Source organism: Sinohyriopsis cumingii, chromosome 10 (genome assembly GCF_028554795.1).
Source record: "Sinohyriopsis cumingii isolate HCF-2022 chromosome 10, ASM2855479v2, whole genome shotgun sequence".
NCBI lineage: Eukaryota > Metazoa > Mollusca > Bivalvia > Unionida > Unionidae > Sinohyriopsis > Sinohyriopsis cumingii.
Window position 1 is genome coordinate 35,317,571 of NC_142970.1, and position 16,459 is coordinate 35,334,029.

At 39.0% G+C, this 16,459-nt stretch overlaps 1 protein-coding gene across 2 annotated transcripts in view; it reads right to left on the reverse strand.

The window, feature by feature from the left end:
• The window catches only part of LOC149789868 (solute carrier family 15 member 1-like), a 233,610-nt gene that overhangs the window by 24,488 nt on the left and 192,663 nt on the right, over positions 1-16,459 (reverse strand). For both annotated transcript variants that reach the window (XM_089971874.1, XM_089971873.1), the window contains exons 21-22: positions 8,916-9,047; positions 8,385-8,492 (exon numbers count right to left, since the gene is read on the reverse strand). In XM_089971874.1, the coding sequence (XP_089828000.1) occupies positions 8,385-8,492; positions 8,916-9,047 (240 nt within the window). The remainder of the gene's footprint in view (positions 1-8,384; positions 8,493-8,915; positions 9,048-16,459) is intronic.

Below are 16,459 nucleotides of genomic sequence, written 5' to 3' on the forward strand. Positions count from 1 at the left end.
CCGACGGTTCTTGGGGCACTTGGAGGATAAAAAACGAGGATATTCTAGATTATTGCGAAGACGCCGATGTCGAAGATTGCGATAAATTTCATCGAGATAAATTTGAGGAAATATCGACGGCTGCATCCGCATTTGACCCGATTTCACGTAACAAATTCGTTTACATGAATGGTCCTGGTGGTAGCGGTAAAACAACGCGAGCGATAAATTTATTTGCGAAACCTGATATGATAGTGTTGACTCCAACTCACAGATTAGCGCGAGAAATAAGGCAACGCGGCGTTGATTCTTGCACGTATCATAGTTATTTCAAATACAGCGGTGGATTATGGGATTCGGCTCGCATGGGAAATAAATATATCAACAGGATCATAATATTTGATGAAATTTGCACAGTAAATTTAGTTGTATTAAAATCGTTCCTAACCTGGCTGGAGGGAAAAAATACCGCCGTGATAATGTGCGGAGATCATGGCCAGCCTGATCCGATTGATGGTGAATCTCCTCACGAATGGCTCAGGAATTTCGTTGACTATTATGAGGAAATCGACGCTGATTATAGATCCGATGATATTTTACTGACTGAATTTAAGAAAATAATTCGATTACAACCGAATAAAATTCAATGCGATGTGATGAGAAAAATAATCGACGAGACTCCGATGGATATTTTTCTAAATTTGTGGCGTCCCGATCATCTGATTGTTGCTAGTAGGAAAATTGTTCGTGATATTATTCAGGAAATGTTATTCAAGCTGCATTGCGAGAAATTTCCAACATTGCAGGTGCCGTTGTGTTACAGGCCCGCTGATACCAGGAAACAAAATATCAGTGTTACTTTACCCTGCGGAGAGGAAAAGATCTTGGTACTGAACGATATTATTCTTGTTGATATTAATCTTGTTAATGACGCGATAAACACAGAAAGATCGCCATGGAAACTAGGATATGCAACAACGATACACTCGTCGCAGGGATTAACCGTGGATGGCCAAGTTTGGATCGTCGATGATAGAATTTCCTGGTCAAATTTAGTGTATTTAGCCGTGTCGAGAGTAAGAAAATTATCTCAGTTAGGTAGAATTCGGTTTCACATTAATGACGCTGGCGGTAGTTGAGTATCTTTCGGTATTATCTGTAATTCCTCCTTGGTAAATCCGCGTTGTGGCGCTAGCAAATCTAGGAAATAAATTGCCGGTCTTCCCGATGATCTTGTTACGGCGGATATTTTGTGTGTTGTTACGCTCCAATTTGGATCGGTTGCTCTTTTTCTGCCTCCTTCGGCCTCGCCTTCTTTATATAAATGCCGGACAGTGACGCTACCTAGCACAGGCGGAATTGTGGAATCTCGCTTTAGGGGTATATTTGGTTTTGTAATTGCAATTGCAGGCTTCATTGCTATTGTTCGAGTTACTTCGTTATTTAACGCGTTAATCACATGAGGCAACCTCGATACCCAATCATGAGATCGATTATCTTGAATAAATTCACGCGCGTATTGGTATCCGAATAATCTTTCCGCGAGAGTTTTGTTGAATCTCTCAACGATAGCTTGATTGTGATGAACACCTACAATACCGCGACGGATTTTAACATTATTCTTTTTCATCAATGAAGTAACCGCGCCAAGAAATTCTCGACCTGGATCAACCTGGAGAAGCTTCGGCCATGTTAATGGAGATCGCGAGTAAATTTTCTCAAATGCCTTTGAAATTTCCGTTGCTGTTTTATTCGATAACGGTTCCGCTTCCTTGTATCTGCTAGCGATATCAACGACTGTCAAGACATATTTATATGTGACTTCGTCGACGGTATCGTAAGGAAGAAACATTAAATCAGCCTGATGGACTTCATTAGGGAAGCTGACAGAGAAACTTGTATATGGTATTTTCTTAGGCGGAGGAAGATATATTTGCCAGACTGCCTGTTTCGATAACCACGATTCAGCGGTGGATTGTTTTACTTTAGCGGCTTTAGCGAGTTTGGCAATTGCTGATTTTCCTCGCCAGAATCCTCGCGGAGAATAATATATCTGCTCCATTATTATTTACCAGCACCGAATACTAATTTACCTTTCATTGCGCCTTTTACCAGCCAAGTTGCCAATTTTTCTTTGAAACTTTTGTCAGGAATCGCGTCTATTGCATGAATTAGCCTGACATCAGCGAGATGCCTTTGTTGTAAATCCCCGCTGCGATACGCAAGATCGTGATAGTAACACGCGTTATCGATGGCGTTTACTGGATCTTCGCCGGGATTTGGTTGATTATTATTGTTGAGTCTTATATCGAGCCTTGTTCCGGGTCCGCAGTAATTGTATCCTGGCAGATGTTTTTCTCCGGGATATTTCGCCCAGGGAGTTCCGGGTAATTTTGACAAGAGGGATGCGATGTCTCCTCCGATTTTTCTACTTTTTTTTTTTACAAATCTGAATTTGCGTGTCTTGCAAACTTCGCATTCTCCTGCAATTGCGTTCCTGTTATTGCGTGTGACGATTTCGGTTGGATTTATCGTAGATGTGCGCGTGCGACACTTAACACAATATAGATCCATGTATTCTAGTAACATGAATGTAATTGATTTTTCAGCCACGAAGAAACGCGAGCAGGTGAAACACAACGCGGTGTTACCAAATTCGATAAGGATGATAATTATTGGCCCGTCCGGTTCTGGAAAGACGCAGTTGTTACTAAATTTGATAATGCGATGGCTAAAATGGGATAAGTTGTATTTGGTTGCACCGTCCGTTGATGATCAGCGTTGCTATCAACTGCTAAAGGAATTTAGCGACAATACCGACGAAGGCACAATCGAATTCATCACAGACATCAATGAAACTCCATCAGTGGAAAATTTAGATGGCGATGTTAATAATCTTGTTGTATTCGATGATGTTATGCTGGATAAGCAAACTAATCCGGCTAGGATATTCTCGCGTGGCCGACACAAGAACACCGATGTGATTTACGTGACGCAGCGATATACGCAAATTCCAAAGGTAATTAGGGACAATTGTAACATCTTATCAGTTTTCAATGGCGTCGATACTCACACGTTGAGAAATATTCATCAGACCTGGTGCAACGGCGATATGGACATAAACAAATTCAAAAATTTCTTCAGCCGCGCCCAGGCAACACCGCATGGTTTTATCACGATTAATCTTCATGATCCGCGTAGTAGATATCGAATCGGTCTTGATCAAATTTATTCATGAGACTCGCAGCCAAAACTTCGCAAACTTTGTCGACACCAGAATAAATTCCCCCCCCCCCTTTTTTCCTTGTCTAGAATCATCGATTTTGCACACAAAAAATTGCAATCGGGAGTGAATTTACGCAAATTAATTTTCGTAGGAAGGCTTATTTTTGAAATCTGAGGCTTCTACGGAGAAAGTTCTCGTAGGAGGCTTTATTTGGTCTGGAACGTCTGGTCTGTAGAACTTCCCTGCTGCTTAAAAAGTATTATGTTCAACAGTTTAAGCTTGATGAGGTGGATGGAGGACTTATAAAACAATTGGGTAAATATTCTAGGAGAAACCCAATTTACAATAAAAATGTCCATTCTCCATTAAATACAAGGAAATGCAAGAGCAATCAACCTCTACTCTGGTAACAGGACATGATGATGACCACATGAAGACCAAATTCTTAACAAAATGGTAGACAACCATGGAAAAAAATCATTCAACATGACACTTTACCACAGAGTGAGAGAACCATGTGGCTTCTTCACAAAGGTGAACCAGCAAAAGTTTGAAACTAATGCTTGTGATGAAGTTGTGCTGGTATTGACAAGATCTGGTATACATCTAGGCAACCACCACTGAGATAAAGATTCACTCTGTGTTTCTGTGAGGCCAAATCTAAAAGTAAAAAGCTTTAGAAAGTGCATTGTGCAAGAAAGCATAATAATGACTTGAATCAAACAAAAAGTGCACTGTGCAAGAAAGCATAACAATGACTTGAATCAAACAAAACGTGCACTGTGCAAAAAAAGCATCACAATGACTTGAATCAAACAAAACGTGCAGTGTGTAATAAAGCAATACAATGACTTGAATCAAATAAAAAGTGCACTGTGCATGAAAGCATTGCAATGACTTGAATCAATCAAAAAGTGCACTGTGCATGAAAGTATCACAATGACTTGAATCAAACAAAAAGTGCACTGTGCATGAAAGTATCACAATGACTTGAATCAAACAAAAAGTGCACTGTGCATGAAAGTATCACAATGACTTGAATCTAACAGCTGCATTGGAATGCAAGGCTTGTTGAGACAGCTTTAACGTCATCTGCTGATTTCTTCAGGAAGCATAACAAATTTGGTGAACTGCTCTAGTGGCCAAAGTGGTTAGAGTGGCCACCTCAGATGTGGGAGGTCATGGGTTCAAGCCCTGGCAGAGTGGTACCAAACACTTATAAAAAATGGTACTAGCAGCTGCCTCGCTTGGCACTCAGCATTAAGAGGTTAGTGTTGGGACTGGTCGGTCCAGTGTCAGGATAATGTGACCGGGTGGGACATCATGTTACATGTCTGTGGCATGATGCCCCCAGTGCTAGACATCACTATAAATTGCTACACTGCAGACACCATAGCAAAATGACTGAAAAATGGTTAAAGCTATGTTAACAACCCAAATCACACAAACACAGATCTGTTGAAATTGTAAAATTCTGAATGAATCACCCGCTTGGGCCAATAAGCCAAAGCCTTAGCAACAATGTCCAAGTTTCCCTCATTTAGCAACAGAAATAGTCTCTAACAGCACCTTTGAAGATAGCACTTCAAAGCATGAATTGAGTTTCACCTTCCAGAAGGAATTAGTGATGAGAAAATGAGGACCATCATAACTTGTGTTTTGCCATGAATACTGGGTACAACAACAAATTAAACAATACTATATGTAGACCAAAAGGGCATGTGACTAGCAGTGCAAGGTGAAGCCAATGCTATCAGGAAGTGCATCTTGCATGATAGCAACTCCAGTGCGGTCTTGGACAAGGGCTCATATTCATAGGAAATGAGCCAGGTAAGAATCCAAGAGACTCAATTTTGGGAAATAATAAGACCCACTGCAGCTAGCTCAGATAAAAATTGTCCAACAAGTCAGAGAGATCATTTTCATGGTTTATATCCACTCTCCCATGATGCCTGAAGATGCTGGAAATCATGACAAGACTGCTTTGAACAGAATCAGTGCTAATTTCTTGCACTAGCACAAAAGAATATGCCAATTTTCCTCATGCCTTTAAAAGTGAAGGCCCTCATGCAATTGTCTCTATGACAGAAGTGTTGAACTTATTTCTGCACTGTTTTGTAGACAAGTGCAAAGTCAAAGAAGTCTGGGCACTTATGGAAGTCCTGTGATCCTGGATGACTGAGTGGGTTGTGAGACCTCTGGATCTTCCTGGGAATGTCTCTCACTAGGATGAGAAGGCTGCTGACCCCAAACATTTTCCCATCTAAGTAGGGTGATAACCGTTCTGCAGTTTTCATCCCTTTTTTTCTCAATCACTCAAAATGAGCATAGTAGATGGAAAAATCACACCACAGATCTGAACACAAAGACAAAGCAATCTAGTTCCCCACTGCTTCTGGAGGTAACAGGGCAACTCAGAATTGCCTTGCATTATGATGATGGCAACCTTTCCACAAAGCTGATTCTGCCAAGAATGAAAAACATTTATGACAAACTTTATTTTCCAGGGCTTTCTATTATCCTCCAGTTCCTGCCAAATGTAAAAAAGTGGGACAAAGATGGGCATCCCAACATTTTTAACTTCCAGTTGGTGAGTTTCCATAACAACCCTGCTGCTAGCCAATCCAAATTCTGATAAGCTCATAATGATTGCTGTTCATTTCTTCTTCATGTATCTATCATCTCAGCAATGGGACAAAGACTAATGTTGACAAAAGGAAGAAGGTAAGGAAATTTGGAAAGATAATTCCTATGCAGCCAGCATCATAACATCTTCAATACAACCTCTGAATAATATATTAGATCCATTCAGCAATGATTGGGAAGCTTGAGTGTCAATGAATGTAAAAGAAATCACATCTGTTATGACTGCACGAAGCAGCTTGGATGAGTTGCACTTTTAACAACCTTGGCAATGTGAAAATTCTCAGGCACATCTCCTACCTCCTTTCTCACATCCAATGAAGCAAACCAAATGTCTGACTTGATGACAACAGCGAGAGGGAAATTTTTCAGATCTCTTAAATTACTGCCATTAACCGAGATCAGCCTTTCCAAGGCAGGATCTTGGTTTTGACTCTAGTTGAGGTTATGACAATTTTTCCTTGAAGGGTTATCCTGGTCTGCAAAACCTGCCACATCTGCATATATCATATCCCATCAGATGGGATGAGGAGGCGGAGTCATCCAAGGAGACTGCCCTACATGCCCAATGGAAATGCTGTAAACTGCAAGCCTGATTACCATACACGTAGATGGGTGGCTGACAGTGATTGGACTGGTGAATAATCAGTGGCAGCAACCATGGGATGGCTGTGCACACAAACCAACCAATTGGGTTCCAATAATAATTCATGGAATACTGAGTTTCTAAGATAATTTTTCTCATCTGGGACTGACAATGAATTTAAATGTGGCAAAAGATTTGCATGGTTGTTTCTCAGTTCCTCTTCTTTCAGCTGACTATAAGCAACTGTAACTGTATGATGATCTGAGGAATTTGGATGAGGGGGTGGGCATAGCACACAGGCCTCCATCTGTATGCTAGTGACAGACTCAGTGTTGGATGAGGGGGTGGGCATAGCCCACAGGCATCCATCTCTATGCTAGTGACAGACTCAGTACTGAGAGGGTGGGCATAGCCCACAGGCATCCATCTCTATGCTAGTTACAGTCTCAGTGTTGGATGAGGGGGTGGACATACCCCACAGGCCTCCATCTGTATGCTGGTGACAGACTCAATGTGGATGAGGAGGTGGGCATAGTCCACAGGCATCCATCTGTATGCTAGTGACAGACTCAGTATTGAGAGAGTGGGCATAGCCCACAGGCATCCATTTGTATGCTAGTGACAGACTCAGTGTTGGATGAGGGGGTGGGCATAGCCCACAGGCATCCATCTGTCTTTATATGCAGTTCTGCCTTTCAACTATTTCTCAGGAAATACTGAACAAGTCCCATCAAAAATTTTGCACAGACATTCCATGGGATGGTAAAAGAAAACACTTCCTACACATGCGACAAGTCTTATGTTTCTGAACTTGTCATCATGTACCTGCACTTACAACGACAAAATAACTAAGTGATGATGAAATAGAGGAAACACACAAACTATAACAAAATAAGGCACAGTAGAATGTAAAATTCCAAATTAAAGAGAATTTCAATCAAGCATACCTCCAAGAAACATTATTTTAAGTATGCAAAGACAAAATGAAGCATGGCATGGTCACAAACTAAGTCCACAATGGTGATGACAATGCTAATAAAATTAAGAATGGCAAATAAAAATAAAAGCCCAGAGTTAAAATAGAAAAAAAGTAGATCCATGCTTTATTTAGAAGCTGGCTAACATTGCCCTAGAAATTCAGCAGATATTGGTTGGTGAAAAATGCAATATTAGCTATAGCGAATGAAATCTTAAATTGATGAATACCCAGTATATGGGTAGCCACATATCCAAGTCAGAAGAAATTATAATGGTATCTCAGGAGAGTTCCTAGCCAAGTCAGAATAATAATGGTATCTCAGGAGAGTTCCTAGCCAAGTCAGAAGAAATTATAATGGTATCTCAGTAGAGTTCCTAGCCAGGTCAGAAGCAATTATAATGGTATCTCAGGAGAGTTCCTAGCCAAGTCAGAATTTTTATAGTATCTCAGGAAAGTTCCTAGCCAAGTCAAAATTATTTATGTTATCTCAGGAGAGTTCCTAGCCAGAACAGAAGTAATTATAATGGTATCTCAGGAGGGATCCTAGCTAAGTCAGAAGTAATTGTAATTGTATTTCAGGAGAGTTCCTAGCAGAGTCAAAATTATAATGGTATTTCAATCAAGTTCCTAGCCAGGTCCGAATTAATTGTAATGGTATCTCAGTAGAGTTCCTTCACATAAACGCTACTAATATAGCCCATAAAGGATATTCATGAGAAATATGAATTTTCTTGTCTTTCATGGAGGGAGGGATTCAGAAGGTAGCAAATGTTAATTTCCTAATGTTGAGGGGACCAGGTAATTTATCTGACAGAGAAATTACTTACAGCATGTTCTGGCCATGTCCATATAGCATAATGATTGTATATGAGGTGTAAATAAGGGTGGTAAAGATATTATTACTGCCAAAAAATTATTAATATTTCTTTTCTTCTCTGCTTCATCACAGCTCTATAATGTGTTGCAATTACCTGATTGGGTATACTGTGGATGTTGGCCACTATAATAACTACCAGGTCCCCAAATGACACCGTTAACAACCAGAATGACTGTACCACTGACTTCATGGAATCAGGGGCCTGAAAAATAACTACAATGGTATAATATCATGGTATCAGTCTCATTTTAAAAGACCAACATTTGAATCAGAGAAAACCATAGTTTAAGGAATTACTAATTATACAAATAAATAATTATATAAATTAATAAAAACCAGAAATTCAACACTACATGTTGACTATAAACATAATTATTGTCCCTTAGCATTCAAATTATTATGAAGTACTCCATGTTATGTAGTTTTTAAGTACACTTTGATACATCCAGGAATATGTAACTTCCATGAAATTTTAGTTCTAAAGATATGCATGGCAACAAATGGCCAGAGAAGATGCACCATGGGGGAAAGGCTTGGAAGGAGAAGCAATGACAAATATTTGTCTACCTTAATGCAATTATTTGTCAAAGACCACTCTGTAAAAGGCCCTATATTTCCTGCTTACTTGTGAATAAGAGAAAGCAAGTCCAGTAATGGATACGAGGACCTCTCCTACTGTAATGAGGATATACTGAGGGATCATCCAGGCCATGGAGACCATGTTTTCTGGTACACTGGGCAGCAATGTCAGGGTTGGCTGTCGGAGAGAAAGAAGTGGTATGATATTAAATACAGGCCTGCCTATAGCAATCATGCAGTCACCTTTCACACTGTTATTTATGTAAAATATATTGGTCTAAATCTGTTTCTGACTACAAATCATGCATGTTCTGTCAAAGTTATTTACAAAAATCTGTTCAAATAAGACAAAATACATCACTGCCTGACCTTTATTACAATTTTGTCTGCATTTATCATGTTATACCCAACACCCAATGCAAGGTGTGTGATTCATCAACTTTTAGTTTTACAGTAATGTTGGATATAATTTATAATGTCATGAATGATTATCAGTTTCAATCATTAATAATTAACTTCTCTCAATATCTTGCCAAAAAACCCAATCAATGCTCAACCAATGCAGATCAGTACCAGTTTACATCACAAGAAGCACACACAATATAATTCTGCAATAAAATCAGTACTCTCATTAAAAATAACTTCAATTTTCTCTGACTTATTTATTTATTATTCCATTTTCTGAATAGAATTTTAGCCAAGGAAAATATTTTTGCTGCTATTAGTATCAGATAAATTCTATAATGGTAATCTAATGTCCACATTTAAAAATGGTAGCTACATTATTATTTTTCAAGCTGGAAAGTTAGGCTGACACCATTTATCACCATGAAGCTTGATGATATACGCTCATGATGAGAGGACTTATGTTACCCATAGAAGTCCACAGTTCCTTTTTAATAAAAAAGATTTGTATCAATGAAATATATTATCTTAAATGAAGATTTCTGCTGGATATGCTTATGGGGAGAGAGTGAGTGAGAAGGAAGGGAGTTTGTGAGGGGGACTGACTGAATCAGAGGCATGGAGTGTGAGAGGGGGAGAAAGTGAATGAGAGGGAGGGTGTGAGGGGGAGAGAGTAGTGAGAGGAAGGAAGAGTGCAAGATGGGGAGAGTGAATGAGAAGGAGTGTGAGAAGGAAAAAGTAAGATGAAGGGAGTGGCAAGGGAGAGAACAGCATGTGCCATGGTATTCTGATGCAAGTTAATGCACTAAGTAAGATTCACAGAGTTGGTAAACATGAAAGAACACTCACCTTGATAATACCCGTGTGAATAGTTAAGAGTGTTTTCATGTATTTAATGCAGTGTATCCCCCAGGGGTGTAAAATTGAGGGTACAAAAAAAACCTTGGTGTCAAAACTGGGGGTCAAATAAAAAATGTGGGGGTCAAAAATGTACTGACGAATTTTCATACAACTTGTACTTTTTCACCTTGAAATAGGATATTGTAACTTGCACAACATACTCTCTCTCTCTCTCTTTCTCTAAACATACAAATACACCAACATGCACAATTAACAAACAAATGCATTGTCCAATTATAGAATAATTTTATTAGTTCATTTTTCTTTTAAAGTCGTACTTTTAACAGTCTCCTCAAGCAATATTATAGACCAACACATTACATATAAGCCAATACAAAAAGCCAAATAAATCTTTTTAACCAAATGGAAGTTAATTTACTGCCTTTCATAAAATGTGTACTATCATAGGTTTCATTGTACTTCATCCTAGAACACATTTATCCAAATATCACAAAGGATAATGATTCATCTTCTTTCTAATAAGTTACACTTGAACTTTAAGATCTTTCTTTTATTGCAGCAAAAGTTAAAAACCAACAAAATCTGCAATGACCCATTGACTTTGTAATCCAATTAACGCATTTGTCTCTGCAAGTTTACTGATTTCTTTGTTGTGAAATAATGTCTCAGGTTATAATGTGTTCTCCAAATATCTCATGGTGAATGAGGGTAGATTTTTAAAAATTCTGAAATCCTGTCACAAAAGGATTATTCACTTTTGCAGTCTTTGCACTTTGCAATCACGCAATCAGAAGTCACACTGGTAATCATAATGAATGTGCCATATTCTAGTCAAGGGAATTATTTTCTCCATTTTTCATTAAAGTTAGATCCACAGTTACTCTTTTGTGTTCTGCTTCTTTCACTTTCTTCGCTAATGCTTTTTAGTGCATGACGTTTTAATCTGGAGATCACTTTCTAGTACAACAAGCCTTGAGGTTAAACATCTAGATGACAGCTTGCTGAGCTCAATGGAAATCGTGAGAAGCTTGCGAGATTAGGGGAAACTTCTCCATCATAACATTGCCTTTGCTAGTCTGGTTCATTGTTTTATATGTTCCCTGCGTTGCACTTTGCTATACGAATAGAGGAGTGCAAGGCAGGGAGCTAACAAAGCAGGGAACCAGTTAATGCCTATGCTAGAAGTATATATGATGCCATCAATCGTCCAATGCATTGGGTATTAAATAAATCCTGATCATTTTATGAAAATCCTTTGCGTCAAAAAAACGCACAGCAACAAAATGTGTGTATCAATTTTCTCCAGCGTGCATCCCTGATGCACAAATGTGCATAAAGGGAAACACTGATTATTAGTAATAAGTATGGCAAATTCAGTGCAAAAGGTCTGTCTTATTTGTTTTCTTCATACTTGTGATTTTGTAACATTTTTCTGACTGCAAATGACACTTGCTGCTCAACGCCCATGTATCATTTTATAGTTGTTCACAATAATCAACCAGAATATGGTGTGCAATATTTACTGCAGCAATGATGGGAGCTTCTCTACCCCCTCCAATGATCAACCTTGATATGTTAAATTTGTTGAGAAGGTTTGATATACAAAAATGAAGGCTGTCTTCCTTAGTCACTAGACTCAAAATATATGCTTATGCACAACTGAATTTTGTTTTGTAAGGTCCATCAACTTCTCTCTTTCTCTGAATGAACAAAGCAAACAATTTGTATTCAGATAAGAATTATATCCCTTTAGGAATAATACAAAAACTTGCTGGAACCAGGCACTTACGTAAGATTCTAACCAACTTGCTGCTTGAAAAGAGAACTTGTGTATTTTTAGCTTAGAAGTATTCTATGATGAAGCCTTTCTAACATCTGAGAAGAATATTCCTACTACATTTCATCATTAATATCCTACTTCATCCCTACCAGATATTGATGAAGTTGCTTGGCAACATGCATTTGAAACTTGTTAAACCATGTTGGAAGGATGGAGAAAGGTCAATAATTTCTTTGTGCCAATCTTATTAGAGGTGTGGGGTACTGGTATACTAGTTTACCACAGTCATTTTTTCTGGTGGTATGTGCTGTAATAGTACTTTTTCGCTATATTGGTAGTTTCTGTCAGTAATGACTGTATGGAAATTTCTGTGTTATCTTGTTATGAATTTAGTGATATTATGTTCTTCTGACAACATAACTGAAATTCTTCCGACACTCTCAGTGAACAGTCTACCATCTCTGAATCTGTTATGCAAACTGTTAGAAATGTAGGAGGGGTAAAACTAATTTTGATTATGCAGTACTTACTTATTGTTATTGCATAGCTAACATATTTTCATGCCAAAAATACACTGTCCATTTGATGTGTGGGTGGGAGGAGAGTATTCAGCCACAGTGACAGGTGCATAATTAAAATTAGTTTTATGCCCCTAAAAACTACATTTTAATAGGAGCAATTACTTATCCTGTTGCAACTGCTTAGTTGAATTTGTCAGGTGGGTAGGCTGATGTCAGACTGATGAAAAACAGAAATTAAATGTTAATCACCAGACGGACAGATCCATCTATAGAAGGCTCATGTCTCTCTGTGTAACATGCTGTGCCATAATAAAGGGACCCAGAGAAAAAATGCCTGTGCTCAGTGTTAATAATGAGTGGAGGTAGAAGGAGGAAAAGGTAGCATGAGTGTGCCAAATGGCTGTTTTCATGATATGACAGGAATAACTAAAGTAGACCCATGAGGTAGAAATGGCTCAAACCTCAAGGGCTTTAAGTTTCATAAGTTTTTTAAGTCTTGATCAGTTAGGGACTTGTATGCTCATTTTTTGTCTTGACAATCCACTGGGAGATAGTGGCAGCCAAAATGGCTATGGAGTCCTTAACAGGGAGACAGTGATATTTCCTACCCTTTCATTTTGCTTTTGGAGACATAATGATAGAAGCGGAGAGCACAAGAGTCTATTTAGATCATCCCCTGTGCAGGTTTTACTAAGACTGGGAATCTCTATGGGTAAGGAGGCTACCAAAGGTAGCTGATTTTTTGCAAGAAAACCTGGTTAGCGGAGAATGGAAGCAGAGTCAAAATTCCCATTAAACCGGACAAAGAAATATCAATGGACAAGGCATGAATCTCGCTTCTTCCTCTCACAGAGGCAAAAATGAGAAGGAACACTGTTTTAAGTGTGAGATCCAAAAAGGAAGCTTCACTTAATGGTTCATAAGGGGCTTTGGTTAATGACCATAGAAAACAAGAAAGATTCCATCTGGTCATAAGAGAGCGGGAGACAGGTCTCTCAAGCTCAAAATACTTTATGAGATCAGCAAGATTCAGATCTGAACTAATGTCTGTGCCCTGAGAAAATTTAGGTGGGTCGGAGATGGCAGCTCAGTAGCCTTTGATAGTGGATATTGAACATCTTTTGGTCTCAAAGAGGAATAAAAGGAAATCAGCAATGGCAGTTGCAGAAGGTCAGATAGGATCAACATGTTTCCTACTGCATCAGTCGCAGAAGATTCTCCACCTGGCATCACAAACTTTGGATGTAGAAGGTCTCCTGACTTGAATGATTAACTGGCAACTTGGCCTGAAAACTTGTTCTGGCGAGAGATTGTTTGAGATGAGTCAGGTGTGAAGGTGGAGAATGTCTGGGCTGTTGTGGAGAGGGGATTCCCAGTGTTGTGACAGGAGATCCTTCTTGTGTTGTAGGGACCTGGGTCAATTGATCAAGAGGTCTAGGTGATCGTTGAACCATAATTGCTGGGGCCACAATGGCAAAACGAGAATGATCCAAGCAGTGGAAGTTTGGACTGCTTGCAGAACTTGTGGTAGCAGTCAGAAAGGTGGGAAAGGCACAAGTGAATAGGCAATTCCACTGGAAGCTGAATGCATTGCCTGCCCATGCTTTCTGATCCAGAACAGGAGACACATAAAAGGAAAGTATGTTGTCAAGCTTGGTCACAAACAGGTCCACTAGAGATCTTCCCCAGTGGGAAAACATGGACTCTGTTAGTGAGTGGTGAAGAGACCATTCTATGAGGATGGCTCAGTCTTTTCTGGAGAGGCTGTCTTCTAATACCTTCATCTCGACTGGAATGTGGTGAACATGGATTGTGACATTCTCTGAGGTTTCCCAGATGAAGAGACCTCCACAGAAAAAGAAGGAGCATGTGTGCCTCCTTGATGTCATAGGTAAGCTACGACAGGTGAGTTATCTGAGGAAACCATGAAACCTCAGCAACTTATGTTGATGCACCTTTGCAATGCTAGAAATGCTGTTTTCATTTCTAGGTTTTTGATGTGGAGGGATAATTTGGCCTGAGTCCATGAATCATGGAGGATTATGAACTCCAGCTCTCAATGAGCTGTGTGCATGCATGAGGACCTCTACCAGGAATGTGTCTCAATTCATCCACCAAAGCAGATGGTAGTTGAAAACTGATCCTAGAGGGATCAGGGTTGAAAGAGAATCTTCATGAGGTTTCCACCTTGCAAGGAGGAACTGTAGAGGACACATACATATACATCCTCAAGGAACCAAACTGGCGGACATGTTAAAGGTTCTGAGTAGAGAAAGATAAAGGCGAGCAGGTAACATAGTTTTCACTCATATCTCAAGGAGAGACAGGATCACGCATGATGTCTTGGTGTTTCCTAGGGTGGTAATCATTTAATGAGTATTCAAATGTCAATCATTAAAACTTCCATTGTTAATGACTGGACCATAATTTGAGCTATATGTATTAAGTGCAATGTGCTATGTCATTCATGTGATAGAAATATGGCTTTCCAAAGCTGAAATCAGCATCGTCTTGTGATGCTAATATTTTATAACAGTGTTTACAATGGTCGCTGCCTTGATTTCTGCTGAACATCCACTAAAGTCAAGTCTTTATTAGGGAGAGACCATTTAAGCTTCTAAAAGTTGGGGGAGGTAAATGCTTGAAAACTATTGGCTTTGTAGTATAGAAAAGAAAATTATGCCATTCCTTACTTTACTTGAAACAAAATTATCAGAAATAATAATTTAGCCTTATAAAATTACATGGACAGTTCCTTACAGTACATGTGCATTCAGAATTTATCTAGTTGATAGTTGTGTATGTGTATATTCCATCTTGTAACTGGGCCATTACTGCTTAAGGACTAAACACATTGTTTGCATTTAAAAGTAAATTCTGTGTTTTCTTTTTAATTGTGTTTTTAAATGGAGGCTGCTGCTATCTAAGATTTAATTGGCCTCAGAGGATCATGTTTAAACAGTAGGATAAATTTACACTGTTCAAGAAAAGCTCAAAAAGGTGGGCCTCTTGTCAAGTCATTGCACAAATTTTCTAAATGTACAAAATATACAAGACTTTTAAAATTTAATTTTCCATAAATATGATCCAAATAAAGATCACTAATTGCTGAAATGGTATTTGATTGTTAATCACTCATGATGTCTTGGTCTTTCCATTAGTGGTCTTTAATACTGGTCATTCAAAAATGTCAATCAGTAATACCAATTAGCCGTTCCATGGTGGAGATGGCATCAGCATGCCAGCCGAGGCACGGTTGTGATTGGTAAGTATTTATTGTTCCATCGTGGAGCATTATTGCAGAGTAAAAGTGAAATGGATTAAGTTCCCCACTGTGATGAGTGGGGTTCCAAAAATACACATGAACTGTACTGTGTGCACAGTATGTAACCAACTTTGGCCATCATGATAAGGCTTGAGGTGGATATGCTCTTTTCCAACATTAAGAAAGAATCAGCTTTTAGTTCCATGACTTTTCTCTGTGCACTTCAAGTTATTATTTAGGGCATAGACAGTACCTTGCATTGTTGCTTCTCTAGACATATCTATTCAAAAGAAAGAGCGTATGGCAACTCTCTGGTTCCCCACTGATGTTAGCCTGTTCTTAGCCACAAAACCTGGAGGATGACAGAACCGTCTGTTCTGAACCAAAGATAGCTTGTGTCAACTGAATGGACATGTAACTGACTCACCCTGCATCAAAATGCCAAAGCTGTCAGGAAATATAATTTGCATGATAGTAGCTTCAGTAAGGTTCTACCTAAAGGCTGCAATTTATAAGAATTCATGTCAAAACTCTTGAAAGATTCCATTTTGGAAACAGGTTGAATGATTCTGGTCTATTCTAGTCAAAACTGGTTAGTAGATCTGAGAGAACTTTATCATGAATGTTATCCCTTCCAGCATGATGCCTGAATATGATGGTAGTCTTTACTGGTGATTGAGGCCAGTGTTTTCTCCTCCTACAGCAAGAGAAAAAAATCATCAAGCTGAGGAACTGAGGCACTGAAAGGGATGTTAATG